Raw genomic sequence first — 26,399 nt, forward strand, 5'->3', positions numbered from 1 at the left:
TCCAATATGTTATTTGCAAGGAAAGCCTGATAAAGTGGTCGTTAAGTGTACAAACACTGCACATGCAAAATATTTGACTACAAAAAGAATCCTAAACACACACTGACCTGAAGTGGCAGAGGGGTTGGTGGGAGTTGAAGCTCCTGCCTGGTTACGTGCATGAGCGGGGATTAAGATGGAGGCCAGGGTAGGGTTACTGGACAGCTCTAAATAATAATAAAAAACAAACACTACTAAAAAAGTGACTTTCTTTAAGTTTTTATATACAGTTTAAGCCAAACGTATTCATCGTCCTGTCAAGTTTGTACTCTTTTTCAAATGTTGCTGTTCAATTGTTGATGCTTCACCTTGAGTTGTGAAGTTGAATAAGGAAGGCTTCTCGCGTCCATTTGGAAGTTTGACATTTGGTTCCCGCAGTTCATCGAAGAAGGAATGAGCGCAGGCCTCGAGAGGAGTCAGTCGAGCGGTCGGTGTGTATTCCAGCAGCCGGGAGCACAAGGCAATGGCTTCAGGGGGAGTGCGTGGCCGAAACACCTGAGAAGGAATTCAGGAAATTTAGTAACAGATGCAAAATCAATCAATCAATCAATCAATCAATCAATCAATCAATCAATCAATCAATCAATCAATCAATCAATCTATCTATCTATCTATCTATCTATCTATCTATCTATCTATCTATCTATCTATCTATCTATCTATCTATCTATCTATCTTCCAGATGTTTTTATTTTATTTTATCGAGCGTAATTATTTAACTGCATATCAGGAGACTGCGGTTATCCATTAAAGATGTGGCTGTTAACCCCCCTTAACAACCCAGAAACAGACCAAGAGTGCAGATACAATGATGACCATTCTCGCAATCAGTCAGCGGGCGATTTGGCATCTGAAATGCCGGTGGCGCTGCCTTGATAAGAGCGGACAGGTGCTGCTATACCGCCCTAACAAAGTGTTCCTCTAATACATCTGTGTCTCCCACAGACACGGATACTACTCCAGACAGTAAAGTGTCACCCACAATTTAGGCAACTCTTCCATCAAAGTGTGTTACTTCAGCATTCCCTGTTCCCCCGCCTCTTCGGTAAACACTTTGACGGTGTGCCGCTGTTCTCCGCTTAAACTGCACCTTTACATCAGACTATTTCTTTTTTAATTCACTCACAGTGCTATATTCAGACCCCACTGAGTTAACTGTGTCAGTTAAACTCTCCAGCTCTATTTTTTTTCTTTTGTTATTAATTCCGGAGGACAAACTTGCAAATAACAGTTTTCTCCGGTCTACCTCCGATAGGAGCACCTCCAATTCACATTCTGTGAAGTTTCTCTTCTTGCTTGCTTTTGCTATTGCTTTTTTGTTTGGTTTTGCCAAAGTGGAGTCATTACAATATTTATTAGGGGGAGGAGGCAAGGAGAAATATGCGTGGGATTCCGCTTACGAAGTGTTTCATACATCTGAATTTTTTACTGTGTACGCACATTTACAGCTTTGTCCTTGCGCAATGTTTTAGTGTTTATTCAACGCAAGTCTTCGTACATGAGGCCCCAGGTGTAAACCGACCCTTATTTTGCTCCAACTACTTTGCAGTTTTTTTTGTTCAAAACATTCCAAAAACAGCTACACTGAAAAAAAATGTTGGATGCAGAACTGTTGCAAACAATTTATTTGTATTGAATTTAAACAAATTAAATTTAATAATGTTTAAGTTAATTTGTTTGTTTAAATTTAACCCAAATAAATTGTTTACAACCACTTAACGTAAACATTTTTTTGAGTAAATCTAAGGAATCATTTTTTTAAATGTTTTTTTCAGTGTGCAGTCCTGAGCATAAATTAATACTTCCCTCCTAGATCTCCTTTTAAATAAACATTTCAGTCCAGGATACTTTACAATAATATATCTGCTCATAAACATTAGTCAGTACCAAAGCTAGAACTAATCTAACAAAAAAAAAAAGATCACAGTACAACAAAAAACAACAACAACAACAACAACAAAAAACAGTAGACTGAAATGAATATGTTAGGGGAAAATGATAAAATTACATTTTAATAAACTATAAATAATAAAAAGGTAAACTATATGATACAATATGTTAAAGAAAATATAAAATAAAACTTTAATAAACAGGAATAATCATGATAAAAAATGTCAAAAATAGTTTTAATGCAGTAAATTGTTTGCATTTAAATGTTTTATCTTTCTAATTCTAAAGATGTTCGGTGAACTCTTATTTTAATGGTTATAACTGTAACAAAACTCTTTTGTTTAAATTGGTTTTATGAATCACTCAAAAGAAAACTGAATCATCTATGAATTAGGAAATTATCTTACAATTTCATTCAGGATGATTATACACCAATCCTCAAAAATGAGGCCCCAGGCTCCCATTATAGTGGCTTGCACTGTCTAAAGTTACTTCATGACTAATTATGTCACTGTATATCTTTTCCAAGAAAATAAGGATGCAATCATCTATAACGACATTGATAATCCTAAATACAATTTCACAATAAACAAAAAAATCAGTGTAGAAACAGGAAGGAATCTGTGTCTTTGGAGGTATTTGCGTCACAGCTGTTGGTCATATCCTGCGCTGAAGGTAAGACTGTGCTGAAGGGAGGCTCTGATTGGAAGCAGGATAAGACTAAACACACCAAGCAGCTCAGTGCTGTACTATATACAAAATGACCACCAGAGGGCACTTGAGAGATCCTGCTCATATACACCTGAGGTGTTTTTACAGTGTGCAATGTTGAGCAGATTTATTGCTTTTTCATATTTGCACAGGACTTTTAGTATAAATCTTTAAACATACATGTCAATAAATAAAATGAATGTTAGACTGTAAACGTAAAATAAACTCCCTTCTAATCATACACAAAGAAAAGAAGACATTTAAGATGCATTACCAGCTGAACCATGTCCATCCAGTATACTGTAGTTGAACTGCTTTTAAAAACGACTCAGCAAAGTTTGACGTACAAGATTTCAGATTCAAGACAAAATCCACACTGTTTTCAAAAGTTTGGGGTCCGTACATTTATTCTTAGTTTGTTTGCTAACTAAATAAATCACCATTTGTAAACCGTACACTGTAAAATGTATTAATAATAATGACAATAATAATAATAAATATTTGATTTCAAAACATAGATTTTATCATCATTGCATTATTTTGTAACAGTATAAAGCATCTTTAATGTCAGTTTTAGTCAATATAATATAGTACATGCTTACTGACCCCAAACTTCTGTATGATAGTGTATATCACAAGCACAATAGAAATACACATTTTAGACCACAATGTAAACAACAATGAAGTGTAATGAAGTCAGCGATGTACTGTAATGTCTGGTGATGTCATTCACTTTAAATAGATATGAGGATGTGACATCACTGGATGACCATTGTTCTGTTCCGAAACCAATGCTGTTTGAAATACAAAAGAAAGTTCTATACAGTATGAATGTTTAGTGCGTTATTGTGGAGTTAACAAACAAAGCGATCAAATTCAGGCATTGACATGACCTTGCGCATCAGAAAGCTGTCATGGGTAGATGATATATTAAATATTACTATGGTTTGAAAACAGGAATAAACATATTTTAGTGTAGTGCACTGTGCATTAGAGATGACAGATCCAATTATGTGACCGGAAATCGGGCCCAATCACACAGTTTAAGACTTGATCGGAATTGGACGTTACCTCCCGATCAGCATATATATATATATATATATATATATATATATATATATATATATATATATATATATATGTATGTATATATATATATATATATATATATATATATATATATATATATATATATATACAGACATAGAGTTGAAGTCAGATTAGCCTCCCTTAAAGTTTTTTTTCTTTTTTTAAATATTTCCTAAATGATGTTTGATTTCGACTAGAATAAAAGCAGTTTTTAATTTTTTAAACACCATTTTAAGGACAAAATTATTAGCCCCTTTAAGCAATTTTTTTTCGACTGTCTACAGAACAAACCATCATTATACAATAACTTGCCTAATTACCCTAACCTGCCTAGTTAACCTAATAAACCTAGTTAAGCCTTTAAACGTCACTTTAAGCTGTATAGAAGTGTCTTGAAAAATATCTAGTCAAATATTATTTACTGCTATCATGGCAAAGGTAAAAATAAATCAGTTATTAGAAATGAGTTATTAAAACTATTATGTTAAGAAATGTGTTGAAAAAAAATCTCTCTTCGTTAAACAGAAATTGGGAAAAAAATAAACAGGGGAGCTAAAAATTCAGGGGGGCAAATAATTCTGACTTCAACTGTATATATGAGCAATATCACACGAGTAGCAGTGTGCTATGGCTGTATATCAGCACTGGTGGGAGGCGTGCATTGGCACGAGGGTGCAGGCCAAGTTTATTGTGCTACTTGTGTGATATTGCATTTATACAACAGTTCGATGGCACAATCTTGTACATAAAAAAGAAAATCAAACACAGAGAGTCTAAAACCCTTTAGTATTAACTATTTTCTTCCGCCATTTATTCACATCTGCAGCTGACGTCAGAAAAACAGAAGATGTTACTAATTCAACAACATCACTTTAGGGCTAGTATTTGAATGATTCTCTATAGCGTAATGTGAAGCGGCGCTTCTGGTGTGTGATCCTCTTAAGGTGATGACAAAACAGCAAATTTTGCTCACATTTTAGGATTATAAGGTTAAACGTGACATGAAATGCCATCCGTCTACAGAAATTTCTCACCAGACTACTGTTGTGTTTGCGATAAGGAGGGACAAGGCTGAATCCAGCTTTTTATTTGCAGCTTCTTATTGTCTCTATCCGGTCCACCTTAAAAACCACGAGGCTTCCGTTTTTTAGCTTTTTAATTTGAGATCAAGAGAACACACTGAGTAAGGGCTTATTATGCGGTTCTGGCGCCATCTTATGGAAAGATAACGTCAACCGCCACCGACAAGCTCTCAGAAATTGTAAATATTTTAAAATAGCCACTATTCTTACAAATAACCTGCATAGTTGCAATCTAAACAAAGCCTCAAAAGTACATTAAACAAAGTAATCAAAAGTATTACTGTTGTCTAACAACAGTAATATTTGTCAAACTGTAGCCTGCTTGTTGCTTGCTGTATGTGGGCGGAGTAATACACAGAGGTGAAGGGTGAGGAGGCCTTTGTGTGATGTTGCTAGCAAAACAAAAAGTGTTTTATACTGTATGTATATATATATATATATATATATATATATATATATATATATATATATATATATATATATATATATATATGCAACAGTTCTGTCTGGTTCTTGAATCTGATTGGCTGATAACCGTGCAATATTTTGCCAGCAACATCACACAAAGGCCTCCTTACCCTTCACCTCTGTGTAATACTATCATTATCATTATTTTATAAAACATCTATATTTATGCGGTGGCACAGAGTTAGACCTCTTTCTTGGCAAAGAAGAACAGGGAAGCAGCTTGAAGCTTGAAATGTGTTTGCGGTCTGGAGATATTATAAAGTTGATAATGACAACATTGCCATAGCAAACATATGTAAACTTAGGGTTTGCCCGCTGGGTATTGCTAAGGTGCTATTTGTTTTTATCTTAGAATATTTTTATATTTATTATTGCTCTAAATAGATGTTATTTATTACTTGATTGTTTAAGCTACCTCACAGAAGTGCTCTGTTTGTTATTAGAGTTGTTGAATGGTAAAATAAGGTGAATTAAATAAAAATTAAGGAACATCCTGGATCTGTTTCTTTGCTTTTCTTTATTGTTTTTTTTAGAAATATCGGATCGGGTTTTGGTATCGATAGATACTCAAAATCAAATGACACATTATCAGATTCAAGGGCAAAAAAAAAACCTAATTGGGACATCCCTACATATTTATTTTCTGTAATGTGTTAAACTCTAATGAATCTGAAGTCTAGCAAATTCTGAAAAAAATAGCTGATAAAGCAATAATCATTAAGTTATAAATCATTGAATGATCAAAGGAATAAGAGACTGGGTTACTTTGTATTGGGTGACAAAAGCAATACTATTTTGAATTAATTGCATTTAAAATGCATACATTTTGAAAGGATCTTCGAATGGAAGCTTGACATAAAGCAAGCTTCAATTTCTTACTATAGCTTTTACTATAACTATTGAAAACAACTAAAAGAGATAATTTCCTTTGTGTTGAGTTAATGGGATCCTGAGAGGAGCACTTCATCCTTTTTTATCTAGTTGATATAAACATAAATCATTCAAATCCAAGAAATATTAAAGGAACACTTTTGGATTAGACCATAAGCATTTCACTCAAAAAAATACAAATAGATTTCCTTTAATCTTCCTATTTAAAGCGTGATTCTTCTGTAGTTGCATTGTGTACTAAGATCAACGGAAAATGAAAAGCTGCTATTTTCTAGGCTGATCTGGCTAGGAACTATACTCTGATTCTGGCTTAATAATTAAGGGACTTTGCTGCCGTACCATGCATGCAGCAGGCATAATAGCATTGTGCAGGACCTGAAAATAGTCCCCAGATAGGTAACTAGGTAATAGTGGTGCGTAATATTATTACTCCTGCTACAGCCATGGTACCGCAGCAACGTTCTGTGATTATTATACCAGAACAAGAGTAAAGCTACTAACCATATTGGCCAAATTAAAAAAATGTATATTAGCAACTTGTCATTTTCCATTTTTCTTAGTAGAAAAAGAGTCAAGCTTTTTTTATATTATAAAAAAGTTTATAAAGTTTACCTTATAAATAAAGCTTTGTATTTTTTTATATTTTTTATTAATACAATTTTTTTGAGTGAAATGTTATTGGTCTATTCCGATTCAGTGATATATGCTAAGCTAAGCTAATAGTGCACCCGCAAGACATAAGAGATCGACTGAATGGTTGTCTCTTGATTTCGACTGAACTGTTTAACTCTAGGAGACTTGTAAAATGAAAAAAAAAAAAGTAGAGCGTTGCTTTAATGAAATCTTCAGAATTTCAGAAAATCTGAAGCAACATTCTGTAATGGAGAAAATTACATTTCTTTCAAAAATGTGTAATTAATTAATATTATGTAAATTATTATGAATTCTTATTATTTTAAACATGACACTATCAGCATTGCCAAATGATTTGATTCTGTAAAACAGAATAAATGTTCATCAGAATAAGCTGAGAATTGTAGCATTGGTGCATCTCTAAGCATAATTATTCTGCCTACCTTTCTGAACAGGCATCCTACATAGGCAGCTCACTAGGTTTTCGGAACAGAACTTGTTTAAGGTCTCTGATCACAAACACTGATGACTACAGACAGACACAATCCTGACCGGAATAAGTGTGGTTTGGTGGAGCACATCGCACTGTGAGGTGACAGATGGATGCGGGATGAGGGCTGGAGGTGGAAGACGGCTGTGCTAGAAGTAGTAGAACTGTTGGCCTGTACCTGTTTACTCACCTTAGTCCATGGATGGGCCTTAATCTGCGGGAATTTGAACTCGGTGTAGTTTGGGTTCATTTCCCGAATCTGCTCTCGTGTGGGAGTTCCCAACACCTATCAACACAAACACACATAATATGCAGACATTAGTTCAGCTATAAGCACATTGTATGAAAGTCATGGAAGTTGGATTCTTTTATTTTAAATATTTTTAATGTACACGATTCTCACTCTAAACCAAATGCCAAAAGTTGAATTTCCACCTATAATGAACTGGAGGCTAACGGATTGTCAAGACTTTACAGTAATTATTATTGCGCCCGCTGCGTTCATAGTACAGTAGCAAAGTTCTTTGGTTATTATGCCAGAACAAGAGTATAGTTAATAGCCATATCGACCAAAAAATAGCTTAGTCTTAGTACATGATGTAACTTCAGAAGAGTCAAGCTTTAAATAGAAAAAATTATGCTAAGCTAAGCTAGGCTTAATTATGCTCCCGCAAGACATAGAGATCGGCTGAATGGTTTTAAAAAATCTGAACCCAAACACAAAAAGTAGGTTGGGTTACCTCCAAGTGGGAGGGACTTACTTCACAAGTAAGTTGGGTTTAGGTGGTGTAGGTGGAGCTGATATTGATAAAACACATCAGGTTACTGTGAGGTTGGGTTTAGAGTTGAGGTAGGTATAGACATTCATGAAGCACACTATTGGACTCTGTGTCATGTGCTAGACTCCAGGCTTGTACAGCCCACTTGGAGCTTGAAGGCCCACCCACTTGGAGCTGGCTCCGACCTCCGTTTATATCCTTCTTGGATTTCACTATAACCCCATAACAGGCTACACTTTAATCATTTATTTTAATTATAACTAGCTGGCTAACATAATAGCTATATACCACTTTTGGACCTGCATGACTAGTGGGACGAGGTTTCAGGCACCACAAGGTTTCATCTTTTCTGTCATCTACTTTAAACAGACACTTTTGGAAATCTAGTTGACAAGTACAACCTGGTGACTTCATTTGTCAGCAAGTGTTAAAAGGGAATCATCTAAAACTAGTCTAACCATAACAATAATATGTAAAACACATGAAACAACACACAAAAGTGTACATTTTAAATTTAATGTATAAACTTTTTATTTTTATTTATTTATTTTTTTAAGGAAGATGCTAGTGGTCTAAAAGTGCTCCTACCAGACCCAATGATCGGCTGAATGGATTAAAAATGGCAAAACTCAACAGTTTAACTCTAGGGGACTTATCAAATAAACCTATTTCCAAAAAAGTGGAGTGGAGTGTACTTTTAATGTATGGAAAATGCTATATTTTTATGCTTTTATCAGCAGCAGGGTGGATTACTGTAACGGCCTCCTCACTGGCCTTCCAAAAAAAAGTTTGTCAGACAGCTGCAGCTCATCCAGAACGCTGCAGCCAGGATTCTGACCAGAACCAGAAGATCAGGGCACACTACACCTGTCCTCTTTACCTGACGGTCTTTACGCTGGCTCACAGTTACATTCAGAATAGATTTTAAAGTATTACTACTTGTCTATAAATCACTAAATGGCCAAGGACCTCAATACATTACAGATATGCTCACTGAATACAAACCTGACAGATCACTCAGATCATTAGGATCATATTAACTAGAAACTCCAAGAGTTCAGTCAAAGCAGGGTGAATCGGCTTTCAGCTACTACACCCCTGGTTGCTGGATTCAGCTTCCAAAAATGATCAGATCTGCTCCAACATTAGGCACGTTCAACTCAAGACTGAAAACACATCTGTTTAGCTGTGCCTTTACTGAATGAGCAAAGTGCTATGTCCAACAGATCGCACTATTGTTTTCTTTTTCATTCTTTTATAACCTGTTTTAACACATTTTCATCTGTTTTTAATCATTTTTATTATTAGTTTTATTTTCTTATACTTGTCTTTTTTATTATTGTTTATGTATAGCACTTTGAATTGCCACTGTGTATGAAATGTGCTATATAATTAAACATTGCCTTGGCTATATTTTCATGATTACACTTTCCTTACTAAGAAATGTTTAGCAAATTTAACTTCTAAAACCCACCAAAACTGCCTCAATTTGATGAAATCCCCATAAAACATGCACAGAACTAATCATCCTTAGAATATGATGCAGTAATTGTTCCTTCAACAAACTCCTGAAGCAGTGAGATGTTGTGAGACAGAGGGCAGTACCTTGATGATCTCCACCAGCTGATCCACGCCGCTGTCACCTGGGAAAATGGGCTGTCCGAGCAGCAGTTCAGCCAGCACACAGCCAGCAGACCACACATCTGTAGGACAGAGAGACAGGAGCGTGAGGGAGGATAACGTCGATCACAATACTCTTATCAGCCACAGGTCAAAGATTTAAACACACAGCAAGACTATATAAAAGACATCCTAAACACGAACAGCAAACTGCGCTCACTGCATGTCCTTAAACAATCAATACCCATGTTCGTGTGGTGGACGCGGCCTAAGATAACAATTCAATAAATGAATGAAATTACATGAACATTAATTTTGAAATTGTAAATATATTTACTCAAACAGTACTCCAAGATAAAATATAACAAATATTGTCTATTCAAGAGTTCACACTGAGCTGAGGATTGATTATAAAGCTTGTTTGGCATGCTGTACCGAGAGAGAGCCCTGAGCTCATAAGATCCCCAAGCCAGGGGTTCCCTCCCATTTGCAGGGCGAGAGGGGGGTTTGAGCTCAGGTAGGCCTCTAGAACTCCCCTGCTTTTTTATGGGTAATGACAAATTAGGGCTTGCTATGAAGAGATGTACTGCTGATTAATTTGGTTAGGTCAATTCACCTATATCACAAGTTTTCGGACTGTGTGAGAAAACCGGAGAACCCGAGGAAAACCCACATGAGCACGGAAAGTCAACTGGCCCGTTAGAGACTTGGACCAGTGACATTCTTGCTGTGATTCAACTGTACTAACCACTGGGCTGCTGTGCCGCCCTATCAAGAAAAAGAGAGGAGGAGTAGGGGTGGCTTCTTCAAGACGAAAATGACTGAGGTAAGAAACTCTGATTATTTATAGTGAGTTACGCCTCTTTCACACGGGGCTTCAGCATCAATGCTTGACTGAAGGCGTGTCTGAAGTTAAGGCTGAAGCGATCCGTCATAGCAGTGTCAGCCAATGAAATTCAGTCAGCAATAGGCCACTGTGTAGCTGGTGTATTTGCATACAGCGATCTGATTGGCTGATTCCATCGGCACTTGAAAAGTTCAGCAAGTCCCAACTTCTGCAGCGAGCAACGCATCTGAAGCTGTGCCGACGGATCCACAATGCAGTTCGGCAATGCCTGATGTCACACATTCAAAGTGAATGGGTGGCGTTGATGCTGACGCCCCGTGTGAATGAGGCGTAACTCATTATAAATAATCTGAGTTTCTTGCCACAGCGTTAGGAATCATCTGATTGGTAACTCATCTGTTAGCTTATGCGGGACCAGCCGTGATCAATCATAAGCATGTGATCCTCTCAAAATTAGTCTATAAATAAACTTCAATTAATCAAGCAAACTAATGTGATTATTAGTTACTAGTTTACTATGATTATTAGTTGCTATGATTACTAGTTACTATGATTATTACTAGTTGCAGAACAGACAAATGTCACAGAAATATTCAGCTTGACTGATATCTCTGTGTATGCTTTAAAAAAAGGAGTATGCTTTATGGTATCAGTATGAATTTGCGTATTTATCATGATAAAAGGCAACAACGTCACCCTGGAGGAGTAGTTTATTGAAGCAGAACTGATTTGCATGGGAGATGTGGTTATTATGGTGTGATCAAAGCTTATCTACCTATGCTGGAGGTGTAGTCGGTGGCTCCAAAGATGAGTTCGGGAGCTCTGTAGTACCGTGAGCAGATGTAGGACACATTGGGCTCTCCACGTACTAACTGCTTAGCGCTGCAAACAAAAAAAAACAAAAAATACAAACTGATCAGACACTGTTTTTATCATGCTCATCACCATTTCAATTAAAATCAATACTTTGATCTCTGTCTTTTTTGATAATGTTTGTTTAAAAAAAATTCACTTTCTTGCCATAGAAAACATTCTTTTTATGAGATTGTTATTTCCCATGTGGGACCTGTTTGTATGTGTCCTTTGTGATTTGCAGAGCCTGCATGATGATTGCAGATTGGTGGGTGGGTCATCTCACCTGAGACCCATTGTGTGGTGCTTATAAGGAGTCCGCCATTCTGTCTGAGGAGGGAGCTCGATTAGCTAGACGTCTCTGCTTGGCGTTTTTGATTTATTTTAGTTTGTTTTTGGATCATGAGCTCAGTACACTACCAAACACATGCTTTTCACTACTGACTTCCACTTATACTGACTTTGATTGCTTTAAATATGTTTTTTAATTATACGTTTTGTTAATTAATCATTGATTTTTTCAATTTACCTGGTCCGTATTGTCTCTCTAATGTTGCAACTTTGAGCCGGTTGTAACAAGATTCATTTCAATTCAGTGCAGTAGTGCTGATTATAAGTACTGTAGGCCCACACGGAATCTGCGCGCGCAGAATTCCGCAGATTTTCCGCAGAACTCCACAGATTTTTAGCCCACCATTAATTCTGTTTATTTGCTTGAGTTAATGTGTGTAAATCTAAATTTATTCAGTTTTTTAATTAATTACAGGAATATTATTGACTAATATGAAAATGTTCATCTGATTTATGTACAATGCAGTTTGTAAAGCAATATTTTCTGTCTTTTAGTAGATATATTATATGAGAGACTTGCTTTATTTACCAAATAAAGTGAATCTATTATGCAATTTAAACAGTGAATAAAAGTAAAAAAGATATTGTTTTTATTTCACATATTAAGGTTTTAGTTATAATACTCCCAAAATAATTCCACAGAAATCCGCAGATTTTTTCCAAAATTCTCCGCAGAAATAGCAAAAAACGTAGCAGATTCCGTCTGGCCCTGATTATAAGACAACTGTGAACTCAATTCAGTGTTGTCAGTTAAGTTCAATACTTTTAACATGTGTTAGTGGATGCGAAATCTTTTAAAGTATATTGTTACATTTAACAGCGCTTGCTAGAAGCTAGTAAGAAAAGCAGTTTTTCAACAGCTGTATCCAAATCCGAGTGAATCACTACATATTGCTGTTCACCCATATCCTATATTTAAACAAAGTGGTATAAAGTCAATTAAAATCTAAAGATGGTTTCTTTGTCTAAATGTTAGCTGGTATGTTAGCACGTCCTCATTCAAGGAAGATCTGCATTATTTGTGTTTGAGGCAGAAGAATCTCATGCCCTACTTTCAGTCAATCCACACTAGCAAGTGAGAAATCAACACCCTTATATCACTTCACCGAAAATCTTCGCTAATATTCTCAAGCGGGGGAAAAAAGTGAAAAGCAGGCTAAATGAAAGGGCTGAAGTCAGCAGACAGATATCACAGAGCATAGCGAGACCATCTGGAGGTCTCTGCTGAGGTGTAATGTGGGATTATCAGGTTAAACGCAGTAAAGCGATGCTTTCAGTTCATAGATCCACTAGACCTTTCAAAGGTTATCAGAAAAGTCATTGCCCCCCCCTCGCCCCAATGAATTGCCTATCAAGGGATTACCAACTGACCTGCCAAAGTCACAGAGTTTGAGCACGGCTGTGTCTGGGTCCAGCAAGAGATTTTGCGGTTTTATGTCCCGATGGCAGATCCCAAAGGAATGGATGTAGGCCAGACTCCTGAAGAGCTGGTACATGTACAACTGCAGGGATGAAGACAAAAGAAATAAACACAGGTTTAGAAAAGAAGTCATATTGAAGAATCACAAAAGAAATGTGCTGTAAATAAGTACACATAATTTTCTTTCATGGCTTATAATATCACATGATTTAATAGAATACTTCATTTTGAGGTAAAGCTTTAAAATAAGGGTCCAGTGCTTCACACTTTACTTGGGCGGACCACCCAGGTATAATAACGGCCGTCCAAGTATATATTAGTGACACTTTTTTATTTTTTACTGTTATAGTTATCATCGTTTTACACTTTGTATCTGCCTAATATAAACAAACATCTGCAAGTGATTAAGTAGTGGATAATCTACTCTCCTTAACCCATTTCATACTGCTCATTCTGTGTGCACACTGTCAATGTACAGACTCAAGTCTCATGTGCTCTACAGTCCCACAGAGACCCGCACCTCATTGCGTCCAGCCGGGGTTTCTGAATCTACTAAAATGTCTGGCTTTGCTTTAGTTTTCTAAGCTGTTGTTAATTTTATGCACACAGAGACAGTAAATAATTAATACTTTAATCCAAGCGACTCAGAAAAACTTTACTAAATACTCGGAGAGGACAAAATTACATCTAAATTGGCTGCTGAATGTTTGTACAATGTTAGAAATGGCTAATCGACTCATTTGTCTTATTTAAATAACTTTCATGTTTTATTATTATTATTATTATTATTATTATTATGTTAATACAGGTTTTGTCTGTTTTTATTCCTTTTTTTCTGTCATTTTTTTCTGTCATATTTCAACAATCTTTTTTTTTAGCTGAAACCATGTAAAAAGAAAAAAATTAAACAGATAATAATAAAAATAATTTAAAAAATCAAATTTCGTGTTGTTTGTTGCATATAGTTAGCTATAGTGCTGTGGGTAAAAATTGTTTCAATCCAGCGACCACCGCAAGTATATTTCAATCCTGTGGGAAGCACTGTGGTCCATTAGTAAATGTTAGTTAATGTATGTACTACCATGACACATTAAATTATTCTATTAAAACATTTATTTACAGGGTTCTTACCTTGTCACATAACAAATTGCCTGACTTTCACTGACTTAAAAAGCTGAATTTCCATGACATCTAATGCAGGGGGTTCCCAAACTTTTCAGCCTGCGACCCCCAAAACAACAATGTCAGTGACTCGTGACCACCGATATCTTCTGAGGTGGTTATAAATACAGAAACCTTGTATGCAATGGCGCACACACACACCAATAGACTCAAGTCTATTCTTCATTTACTTTTTTTAATGTATGTGAGTGCTGTAAATGTGCCAGAAAGTTTAACCTAGTATTATAAAATCAATCTGCTGCATCTGACGCTATTGCTGTGTCTTTAATACAATGTCATTAATCCAGGGGTCGCATTGCAATTGAACTAGTAACTATAAGCTACAATAGTAATCATTTACAGTAGTATATAGTAACTATAAACTACAGTTTTTTTGTTTTTTTTCAGTAGGTTATGGATAAAATATGGTAATTCTTATGGTTTAATAAAAATAAATTGATTTTTTAAATATCACCAGGCGATCCCCCCTTCATTGTCCCGCCGGCCCCCTTGGGGGGTCCCAACCCCCACTTTGAGAACCACTGATCTAATGAACGGAAAATAGGAAGTTTTTCTGCCTATATAATATTAAAATTATAAGCTAAAATTATAACAATATCAAAATAGTTTTAGCCTGAATATAATTTTGCATGACTTTAATAGCTACTATTAGAAAAATAATAGATAATTTACCAAAGATTTTGGATTAAACAATGCCTGCTAGTGTTTTTCATTCCATATCTGATAGTTTTATAGTAGTTTTGCAAATTTTAGATTAATGTTGAATGGTTTATCGGTACTATGGTAATATCGTGATACTATGGCTTCAAAAAATACTGGCGGTGCCACTGTAAATGGAAGTAAATGGTAGAACGAAACGGTATATCTACAATAGATAATGTTGCATGTGGAAAAGTCACGAAAATGCTCACACGTTTGTGCAACAATAGACCCTTTTATTTTATTAGTCTTTGGAGGCCTTTAAGGTTGCACATTTTCTGATGTTTTCTGACATTTTTAACGTACACCTGAATCGGTTCAATTCTGTCCTATCAATATGGTCTCCTCAATAGAACGACTCACAGAGTAAAATTTTGAATTCATGGTTTTCGCTACATTCATTCTTCCATGGCGGGGCGCCACGCCAAAATTCATCCTACATTACAGCTTCTCATTCAAAACGTCTTATTTTTTTAATAGTGGGTAATAATTGCACTATAACGTATTAAAAGGTAAGCGAATTATAACAGTGCAAACTTTTCTGTAACCGTAGTGGTGCTGTGCGTCACTTTTTGTTTACCCCTTTAAGGTTAAGTGCTGACTGGCTGACTGACAGGTGCATGATGCGTGAGGCCAGCAAACAAGACTCATAGCCGTTTCACTTTACTTAAGGATGCATTAATGCTGCTCTGAAGGTCTATTGGAGACATTCAAAAATATTCCTAGCAAATTTAATAAATGTTGGAGACATACTGGTTACATAAACCCATTAAATCACACTTTAGCATGGTTTATTTGAGAGCGCACAAGAAGATCTGTGCTTGAGCAGCATATATTTGAGTGGGCGAGCAAGAAGTTTTGTGCACGAGTAGAGGAAATCGGCACGCAAGCAAAGAGATTTGCATGCATGTAAGCTATTACATAAATGCTATCACTTGTAATACTAAGCTTACAACATTTGTCATTGAACTGATGCCACAGGTAGTTTGTTTATCGGTGTAAAAAGGTCTGTCGCCACAGCTGAAAAAAATCCTAGAGGAAACACGGGATTTACCATAGAAATTATAATTACACATCTACACATATGTTTTAGTAGCAGTCAAGACTATATTTAAATCTTTAAATATATATTAAATTTCTTTATTTATTTTACTAATTTCATAGACACAGTATTTTCCCTCTCCCGATATTCAGTGTATAATTCGCACACAGCCCGTACACACAGAAACACACACACATAAAGCATCAGGAATGATCCGCACCTTCACATAAACCATGGGAAGAGTCTGTTTAGCGCGGCTGTAGTGTCTTGCCACTCTGTACACGGTTTCAGGAACATAATCCAGAACCAAATTCAGATACACCTCATCTTTCTGTGGACAGAAAACAAAAAACAAATGCTGTAAGTCACAGAGCAAAACAGGTTTTAATAGCACACACATAATGTATATATCAGACGCTCCAGGATTTCGTCATTCCACAACCACTTACGTTAGCGAAAAATAAAGCTAATGTCCATAATTTGGTGGAGCTCAGGATTTAAAATAAACGGAAAAATAAAAGGAAGTGAAAATAAAATAAAAAATAAAATAAACAGATATCATACATATATTTTACAGATATCCCACATTTTTGGCCAGTCAGGACACAGTTCAAATTCAGTTTCAGCCTTCTTTCCACACTGAGACGGTGTTTTTTAGGAAACGAAAACTTTTTTGTTTAAAAAAGGCAGCCCAAAGTAAATCAATTTAAAAATGCCATTTTCGTGTTGCAGTGACTGTAAAGACTGAGGCTTTCAAAAACAATGACGCATTTTAGTCATGTTCCCAATTTAGCTAACATAGTGGACGACATTTGTAAAGCAGATGTTTTGGATGCTGTGTGTTTTGACAACTTTGTTAAAGATTCATGTCAGTTTTGTTCATGCTCCTTGTTGCCTCTTTTCAAAGGACAGAGAATGTTTATTGGGAGCAATTGTTCAGTGGTGAAGGCAGGCAACAGTTAAAACATTTTGCTGCAACATTTTAAAGAGATAGTAAGTAAATAAATGGCAGGCTTAAATGCCTAAAAACACATGCAAAGTACAAAAACAAAAGCATTTTCAGTCATTTTAGTGAGGATGACCCTTTTGTTAAAAATAATTGGAAACAATAGTGTGGATTTTTAGATAAAAAAACTGTTTTCAAATGTATCCACATTAATGAAGATTGCAAAACACACAAGCGTGCACAGATTTGACAAACATTTCCAAATAGCTATTACACAGCACTGATTTCATTTTCAAATATGATTTGGAAGACTTATGGTTTAACTCTAGTTTCGCTCTGCTTCCCTCAGTGTTCATTGGTTTCTGGGGACAAAAAATACTGACTGACGTAGTCTTTCATAGGGCTACATGATATTGAAAAAATCTGACATTGCAATAGTTTGTGTTTCTACAATATGTATTGTGATATCTACAACTTCACCTGATGCTTTGAATAAAAATATTTGGAAAGTATTTATCCATTTTGATTGATTTGGGTGATTCTGCAGGAGAGCGAACCATGCATTAAATGTAATAAACAAATAGCAAAGCATAGATAAATACAATAGCATGGCTTAAAACTGCGACTATTTTGGTCGCATATGCACCTGAAATTTAAGCTATGCAACCTCATAGTATATTGGGAGCATTTGTGCGACTGCATTTAATGGTTATAGTGCGACCTGTTTAGATTTTTTCTAAAAACGTGCGAAATCGCTTTTCCCTGCCACTATATTGGCTGACATTAGCTGTCAATCACTTGAGGCTTTCCGCTGTTACAGCATTTGTGACTGCAGTAAATGTAGAAGAGTAGCGGAAGAGTGAAAAGTACACAGGTTTGCAAACCCCACCCCAAGTTTTATTAATAATATTGGCGCAGATGAGAGCGATCATGACATGTGGTGAATGTTGAGACCAATTAAGTGTTTTCAGAGAAGGTGCCCGAATCTCGATGCGTTGCATTCTATGCACGTTCAGCACAAATGTCCGCTAAATGTAAAATCTAATACTGTACACATCATCGCCAATGAAGCTCGCCTTTACTGTTTAAACTGAAACTGCGGCTCATAACAAAGAGCGGTATTGCGCTGGTGGTCATAGCGAGAATCCTGCTCTGCCTGCTTATAATTTGGTGCGGCTGACTCATCTGCTTTCCACAAACACAGAAAAATGAAGATCAGCTCATAACGAGACTGAGCATTTACAATGACACAAACCCAAGTTAAAACTTTTAAAGAGTGATAGAAGTGAGACTTTTCTTACTTTCTTTTGTCCGTTCTTTATTGAGATGTATATTATTTTACTGTTTTGCAGCTTTCAGCATTGAATTGAATGATTTATTATAGTCTTTTGTTTTGTAGCAGAAATATTATTTATGGAATTGACATGCATATAAAAACAATTGTGCAAAAAAAAAAAAAAAAATTCTTGCTGCAATGCTTAATTTTAATTTGATGCAAACCATAAATTTATTTCTCATAAAAAAACAGACTTTTTAAAGCAGATAACTTATATTCAAGCACATTTAAGGCTGCATGATAATGAAAAATGAAATTCATTGTTTCTATTGTCATTTTCATCATCATTAATATTCTGTAATTGTTAGACATACATTTTGGAATTATTCCACACAAACATCAATGTCATCTCAGCATTAGTTAGATAGTTGTTTCTGGTTTTTGTTAGTCCTAATTGATGTTGTTTTAAAATACAATAAATCCCTTAAAATACAATTTGCAATGGTGCTTATTCATTTTTGGTGGGTGCTCCTAAATTCTTGTTGGTGCTCCTAAATATCTGAAGCTGGGAGCACCAGTGCAACCAAGTAAAAAAGTTACATTTGAGCCCTGAATAGAGCAAAAGATACAAATGAAATAAACTGTGTTTTGTGGTTTTGATTCTAGTGAGTATTCAGAAATTGAATAGTCAAATATAAAATAACCCTGCATAGTCGTTACTGTAATTCCATATAATAATTCTTCATTAAAGTTACTAATAGTACTGAATGATTTGAACTCTCTCAGGGTGCTTTCACACCTGTGAATCGATTCAGTTGTTCCGAAACAGGGATTAAAATTGTTACATTGTTGCTCTCTGCTCTTGGTGCGGTTCGCTTTCACACGGCAAAATTTCTAAACAGACCAAAAGAGCTAAAATAAGTCAGGTGTAAGTAATCTCTCCTCACATTGGTCAGAGTTTCACGGTTTATTTTGCAGAGTCTAGCTCAGCTGTCACAGAGGGGTGGTGGTTTGGTGGTGTGTTTGACAAAATGTGCGCGACATGTCTGAAGAGCGAGGAGGGATACGGTGGGGAGGGGTAAGAAAGGTGCGCAACATATTTGAGTAACGGGAGAGACACGCGTGATTTCCGGGAAATTATCACTCGTTTGTGGGCATATGGGAGTCTCTGTGCATTTGCGGGAGACTTCTGAAACTTCTGGGAGACTTGGGATGTTTGTTGAATGACCTCCCACCCTACTCATAATTCTCTGTTCATATAGCCATATGCCTATTACATATCCATAAAACACTGTTATATAAACGGGCTCGGATCGTATCGCTTTCTCACTACAATCGATTCGCTCCAGAGGATGTTTCAATCGAGCTAAGACCACCTCTTTTAAGCGATCTTATTTGGCGCGGATCCTAGCACAATTGCTGGATTCACATATGCCAAACGAACCGCGCTTACTGGGCAAATGAGACAGGTTTCGAAACAAAAGTCTAGGCGTGAAAGCAACCTCAGGCTTTAAAAACAAGTGCAAATTCGAAACTTACACTCTATTATGGTTAAACTCTGCCGTGACTCCACAAATCTAATGTATCCAGAACAGTATTCTGCTTAGCTACAATCTCTTCTCAACATTGCAGATCCTGTGATGTGTCTATTGCAAATACACACATTGTGATATCGATGTTGAATTGATATATTATGCAGCCCCACCCTATAACTCAGTATGGAAGAGGCTAATGGTTGTGAATCAGCGCCTATACTAAAAACGTCCCATTGCTCCATCTATCTCTATGACTGAACAGCCAGCTTGTGACAAAAAGCTGCTATGGAAACAAAACAAAAAAAGTCAATTTTCGAGCATGATGTCATTGTAAGCGATGACTGCCATGCATTGTGTGGATCCGTGCCTAAAGCATGCGATGATTGTGCCCACCATCTTTACATAACATAAATGCTCAGACACTGAAGTCACATCCTCCTGGAGAACTGAAGGAGAGGAAGCGCTCAATGCGGTGGCCTACAGGGCCACTCTGACCTGTGTCTGATGTCACATCCTGCCCTTTATGCACTTCTTCCTTCCTCCATGAGTTCAGCTCAGAGATTCTATTTCTGATGGTCTGCACATGCTGTTGATTCTTTAAGCAAACTGGACACAAATATACTGATGAACATCTAGATATGCAAATATACAATATATTTAAGAAATAAAGGATATTTAGTAGAATATATGAAACAATTATGAGTGATATCACAACATTTACATAAGAATTATACTACTAATACCAAAAAATGTATCTAAAACACCTTTTCTGATGTTTATTAACGTCTTGTCAAAGTGGTGACACATTAATTGAAATGCTACATTTGAAATCAATGTGATTTGAGAGGACTTGCATTGATTTTGTTGATATTATGTAAATGTCCTATCTAAAATACATCAAAACTTCCTTCATTCATTTTCTTTTTGGCTTTGTCCCTTTATTAATCTGGGGTCACCACAACAGAATGAACCGCCAACTTATCTAGCACATGTTTTACACAGCGGATGTCCTTTCATCTGCAACCCATCACTGGTAAACACGCATACACACTCTATAACACATATACAGCCAATTTAGCTTAGTAAATTCTCCTACAGCACATATCTTTGGCCAAACCGGAGCACCTGGAGGAAACCCACACAGAAATGCCAACTGACCCAGCCAAGGCTAGAACCAGCAACCTTCTTGCTGTAAGGCGATAGCGCTACTACCCACTGTGCCATTGTGTCACCTCCCCCATCAAAACTTCATTTTGGATTAATAATATGTACACCTAAGAAATTAGTTTGAACAACTTCAATGGCAATTTTCTAAACATTTAGATGCTTTTTGAACCATCAGATTCCAGATGTTCAAATGGTTGTATGTTGGCGAAATAGTGTTGTAGGCTAATAAACCATACATCAATAGAAATCAATTATTTATTCAGTTCAGATGATGCATAAATCTATAAACCTAAGGCCCAATCCCAATTCTATTTTTGTATCCCTACCCCTTCCTCTTGGCCCTTGAAACAGAGTGTAAAGGGGAAGGGCTTCAAAATTTACCCCTAAGAATTGGGACAGCACTACTGTCATGTTCACCAGCGATCAAACCAACAGAGGTCGCTGGTAAACACTCACATCCACATGAACTACAAATCTGCTGATAAATGGACTACAAGAACCAGTCATGTTCCACATACACAACCGGTTCCAGATCCTGACTGATTGCATAAACACAGCTGATGCTGCTCATGTTCTGATTACACACACGTATATACAGCTCACTTTGAAACCTTCATTGCTGAGCCTTGTTAGCTGTAAAGTGATATTACAACGCGTTATCCTTGTCTTGTTTTCCTGTGTTTAGACCTTAGCCTTGTTAGCCGTTTGTCCTAGTCTGCCGACCTTAGCCTTGTTAGCCATTTGTCCTAGTCTGCAGCCTGCCGTACGACCTCTCGCCTGTTATCTGATTACGATTCTGGACTCCCTCTATACATCTGTTTGCACCTGTACTGACCATTGCTTGCCTGATTATTGGAATAAACCTGCATGTGGATCCTAACCTCAGTTTTCATTGTCACTCCCCGTGTTACAACTACAGCACCTGCACACATCATCAGATGTCATCGTGAGCTCATCATATCGCAGATCAGACGATGGCGACTGCTGAAGTTATTCCAGTTGTGTTATTTTTGTTTTTATCTTCAGGAAATCACTAAAGGCAACGATATCTTGTTATCATAACGATATAATGTGGCAAAAAGCTCTTAACTGTATTGTGTATTTACACCATGGCCATATTCATATATATATATATATATATAAAACACAAGAAAACAAAATTAACATTATAGCAGACACTGTAAAAACCTCAACCTCATAGTATATTTGGGAGCATTTGTGCGACTGCATATAACGGTTGTAGTGCGACCTGTTTAGATTGTTTCTAAAAACGTGCGGAATCGCTTTTCCCTGCCACTATATTGGTTGACATTAGCTGTAAATCACTTGAGGCTTTCCGCTGTTACAGCTTTTGTGACTGCAGTAAATGCAAACAGCGGAAGAGTGAAAAGTACACAGGTTTGCAAACCCCACCCCAAGTTATATTAATAATATTGGCGCAGATGAGAGCGATCATGACATGTGGTGAATGGTGATCCGCCAGCTGAGACCAATCAAGTGTTTTCGGAGAAGGTGCCCGAATCTCGATGCGTTGCATTCTATGCGTGTTCAGCGCAAATGTCCGGTAAATGTAAAATCTAATACTGTACACATCATCGCCAATGAAGCTCGCCTTTACTGTTTAAACTAAAACTGCGGCTCATAACAAAGAGCGGTATTGCGCTGGTGGTCATAGCGAGAATCCTGCTCTGCCTGCTTATAATTTGGTGCGGCTGACTCATCTGCTTTCCACAAACACAGAAAAATGAAGATCAGCTCATAAAGAGACTGAGCATTTACAATGACACAAACCCAAGTTAAAACTTTTAAAGAGTGATAGAAGTGAGACTTTTCTTACTTTCTTTTGTTCGTTCTTTATTGAATGTATATTATTTTGCTATATTTTGCTAAAAAGCTCATTTCCAGCCACTAGACGTTTCTGACAAGGCATTCGAGTGTCATCGAGTGTCAGAATGTTGTGGGATTGCTATGCAAGAGTTATTATTATGGATTATAGATGACAAAAATTAAGCGTTTTTTATTGTAGCGGTTTTTTTTTTAAGCATGAAGGTAAAACACGGTTATAAATATATTTAAACATATGTTTGTTTTTGTAAAAATTCATAATAATGACAAAAAGTACTCATTCCGAGTGCCATTGTGGCTGGTGTATTCTGGTAAATTTCCCTACCCCTTGGTTTTGAGTGTGGTCCTGAAAAACTCTCTTTCGAGAGCTATCTACCTCTTTCCCTTATATAAAGCCTTCAAGATAAAGAGAATTGGGCCACCCCTACCACTTCATGTGAATACGCAAAATGACGGGTAGGGGTAAGGGAAAGGGCTAAGGGGTAGAGTTGGGATTGGGCGTTAATAGTGCTCCAGAGTCACATTTTAGGTAATATATACCTAATCTATTATTTCATTTTATTAAAAACATTTCGTAAAAACATTAATGTATCTTAAATAAATTAATTCTTCAGTAGAGAGTGCCACTGCTTTCCAAATCAGTTTGTATTTTAATAACACACATTTCACATGTATGTATTTAAAATTTGTCCCTAATTTGAGTAGTTGTGCTAAAAATAATAATAAAAAAAAAAACCTCAGGTTAGTGCTCTATGCGTATGGCTCTGACAGGAGCCATTTGTGGACGAGACTGTAAAAGCAGAGCCTGGAGACACATGAGTCTCTACCTGTGGCTCTCATTGTGGCTGACGTTAGCCCCAGACCACCCAATCACACGCTTACAAAGTCACATGGCCACCAATCAGCAGCCAATCAGATCCTCTGTGATGCTGTTCAGTGATGGGCTGTAATTGAGGAAGTGTGTCTGTTGCTGTAGTGAAGGCGGAGAGTGAGTCATCTTCGCCACGCTAATTTTAGCCACACTGCACAGTCAGGAGGCGGTTTCAGTTTTTTCCCTCTCTTTTTTATTTTAAGAAATCAAACAGTTCTTATTAGAGGCTACTTATGAATGTAGTCAAAATGAAGAAGAAGAAAAAAAGACTTGGCTCAAGAATAGCAGTGAAACTAACACATTCATTGCTTGTTTTTTTTGTTTGCTTGAGAAGAACAAGGGTTTATTAATCACTGATGTGGTGAAATGTTGTGTTGCTTGTAACACATTTTGGTGAAACTTTAATGGTATAAGGGCTATATGCACACAGACTTTTGATTTTCAGCCAGCCCAAAGGCTTCTTTAAAAATATATATTTTTTTAAAAATCAGCGATCTTCACTGCCTGTTAGATATATGATATGAAGTGGGTCTCAGATCAGACAAGAAGCACTGCATTAAATTTCATTTCCCCCTGCCATGTCTTTAAAATAAGACAATTTATTTTACCTCAGTATTTTCAATAGAAATTCTGCTACTGACGGGTGCTAGTGGTTACAATGTACTTTCATATCGTCTTATGCTTGAACAACTAAATGAATGCTTAAGTCTATTTAACTGAATAATTACATTACAGGATCGATGCTGTAAAAACAACCTTGTGAAATTGAAAATAGTCACATTAAGCTTTCACCGGAAGTTAATCGTTGTCTTTAAAACTCTAGCTGTGGATACAGCCCATTTAATTCAAGTCCATTGTACTTACTCTCGTCCCTATTCTAGCCACAAAATAAGTACACAAAAGTAATTAATATTACTCAGTACTTAAAGTCTATGTGAAATCAAAATTTACAATGTTCTGTTTTGCTAGCACGCATTGGTATTCTTTATTGAACGATTAATCAACACAAGTTAATCCACTGAAAAAAAAGTTAGTTTTGATCATCTTTTTCTCTGTTGAGGTCAGTTTGACAGCTTCAGCCACAATAATCCTAACCACGCCCCTCTTACCATTAGTTAAGAGGAAATTATGCACAAAAAAGAAAGACCCGTCCGTATTCAATATTTTGTTGAAAGTACATCAACATACTGAAATAAAAGTCTTGTGCAGATTTTAAATGTAATGTTAAATGTTGTTTCACACCACAAGCAAAGGCAGAGCATGAGCAGGTCACATCGCCACCGACTAGCTCTGCCAATGACACTCTGAAGATTGAACAATGATTACATTTTCTAACATTAAATAAACATTTTAAGAGCTGTTTGTGTAGGCTTTTTTGGTTATTTAACTGATAGTGCTTTATAGGAGATGTTGAAAAGCCTTGGTAAATAGCTCTAATAACTTCTGGCTACTTTGAATCTCTCGTTGGCAGCTGTTTGAACACAGTTATCAAACAAAAAACTCAAAAGTTAAAGAATTTTTTTTTTTTTTTTTTAAATGACTGGAATAAACTTTGCTTAGAACCGAAATGTTTGTGAAGTATGTTTGCTGTTAAAGTCCAAAAAGACTGTGATGATTACAGAACTTATCTCTGTTCAATTCTTTAAGAACAGACATACATTACTAACAACTTACACGATAGAAACTTACAATGGTGGAAACTGTTATTGCTGTTAAAATCAACAGTGACACTGATTTAAAGCACAAATTTAAAGCATTTTGTAACTTTTAACATGTTGAATTAGAGGCAGAAATTCTTTTAAAAAGATGCTGTTGATCCATTCAATTTCTTTCAGGAAATCTTACAGAATCTAAACTTTGAATGGAAGCATGAGACATGTCTAAAGCAACACAGAATACATCACAACTCCAGTTTGTTCACACAATTACAGAGAACTATGTGACACAGTGCTGAGACTGGATGACGTCTCTCTCTCTCTTTAACACTCTCTCTTTTCCTATTTTAGTCTGTGCCGTCTAAGTAGATGTATTTTTTGACTCATCTCTGCCAGTCTTGAGTGGCTCCCCTGTTAGGAAAAATCAGCGGGCACTAACTATAGGGGAGAAGGATCATGGGTAACGGCTGGTGGTTGTCGAGACCCAGTAATCTCTTCACGTATCAGTATACAAGAACCTGTCTCTAAAGAATCTGTAACACCATCTCCTACACCATTCATAAATAGAAGCTTTTAATATGTTCACTTGGTTAAGCACAAAGTGTTTGCTCAATCAGCTGAACATGTTGACACAACCACACGCACACTTCTCTGTTCTAAAACCTAGTGACCTACTATGTAGAAAGGATCGAAAAGTAGTCCAGATATGAAGGCTGTTCCAAAGGGCAATCAGAATAATTGTAAATAAAAGTGAAAGAAATGTTAATAATAAATATAAACATTTATTCACTCATTTTGCTTTGGCTTAAGGCTGATTTATACTTCTGCATCAAGCGCACATGTATGCTACGGTGCAGCCTACGCATGGACGCATAGCCCTTGCAATGGCTGTCGACGATGCTGACGTGCACCTCTTAAAAAATGTAACTACATGTTGCAACTACGCGTAGCGTAAGCTCTGTGATTGGACAGCTTGATAGCACTGACGAGTGTGGGCGGAGGTGAGAGCCGAGCGCCCG

General features: G+C 36.5%; 2 protein-coding genes across 3 annotated transcripts in view; both read right to left on the reverse strand.

Annotated features, from left to right (window-relative positions):
* Nucleotides 1-26,399, reverse strand: part of LOC147842272 (uncharacterized) — a 543,494-nt gene that overhangs the window by 231,893 nt on the left and 285,202 nt on the right. The window lies entirely within an intron of this gene.
* gsk3ba (glycogen synthase kinase 3 beta, genome duplicate a) overlaps nucleotides 1-26,399 on the reverse strand; it is a 90,589-nt gene that overhangs the window by 3,602 nt on the left and 60,588 nt on the right. Inside the window, exons 4-10 of one of the 2 annotated variants that reach the window (XM_087265951.1) lie at nucleotides 16,306-16,416; nucleotides 13,114-13,244; nucleotides 11,315-11,421; nucleotides 9,678-9,775; nucleotides 7,472-7,579; nucleotides 348-534; nucleotides 108-206 (exon numbers count right to left, since the gene is read on the reverse strand). In XM_087265951.1, coding sequence (XP_087122077.1) covers nucleotides 108-206; nucleotides 348-534; nucleotides 7,472-7,579; nucleotides 9,678-9,775; nucleotides 11,315-11,421; nucleotides 13,114-13,244; nucleotides 16,306-16,416 — 841 coding nt within the window. 2 annotated transcript variants of the gene reach the window in all.

The sequence above is a fragment of the Danio rerio genome, chromosome 9, assembly GCF_052040795.2.
Source record: "Danio rerio strain M-AB ecotype USA chromosome 9, GRCz13ab, whole genome shotgun sequence".
NCBI lineage: Eukaryota > Metazoa > Chordata > Actinopteri > Cypriniformes > Danionidae > Danio > Danio rerio.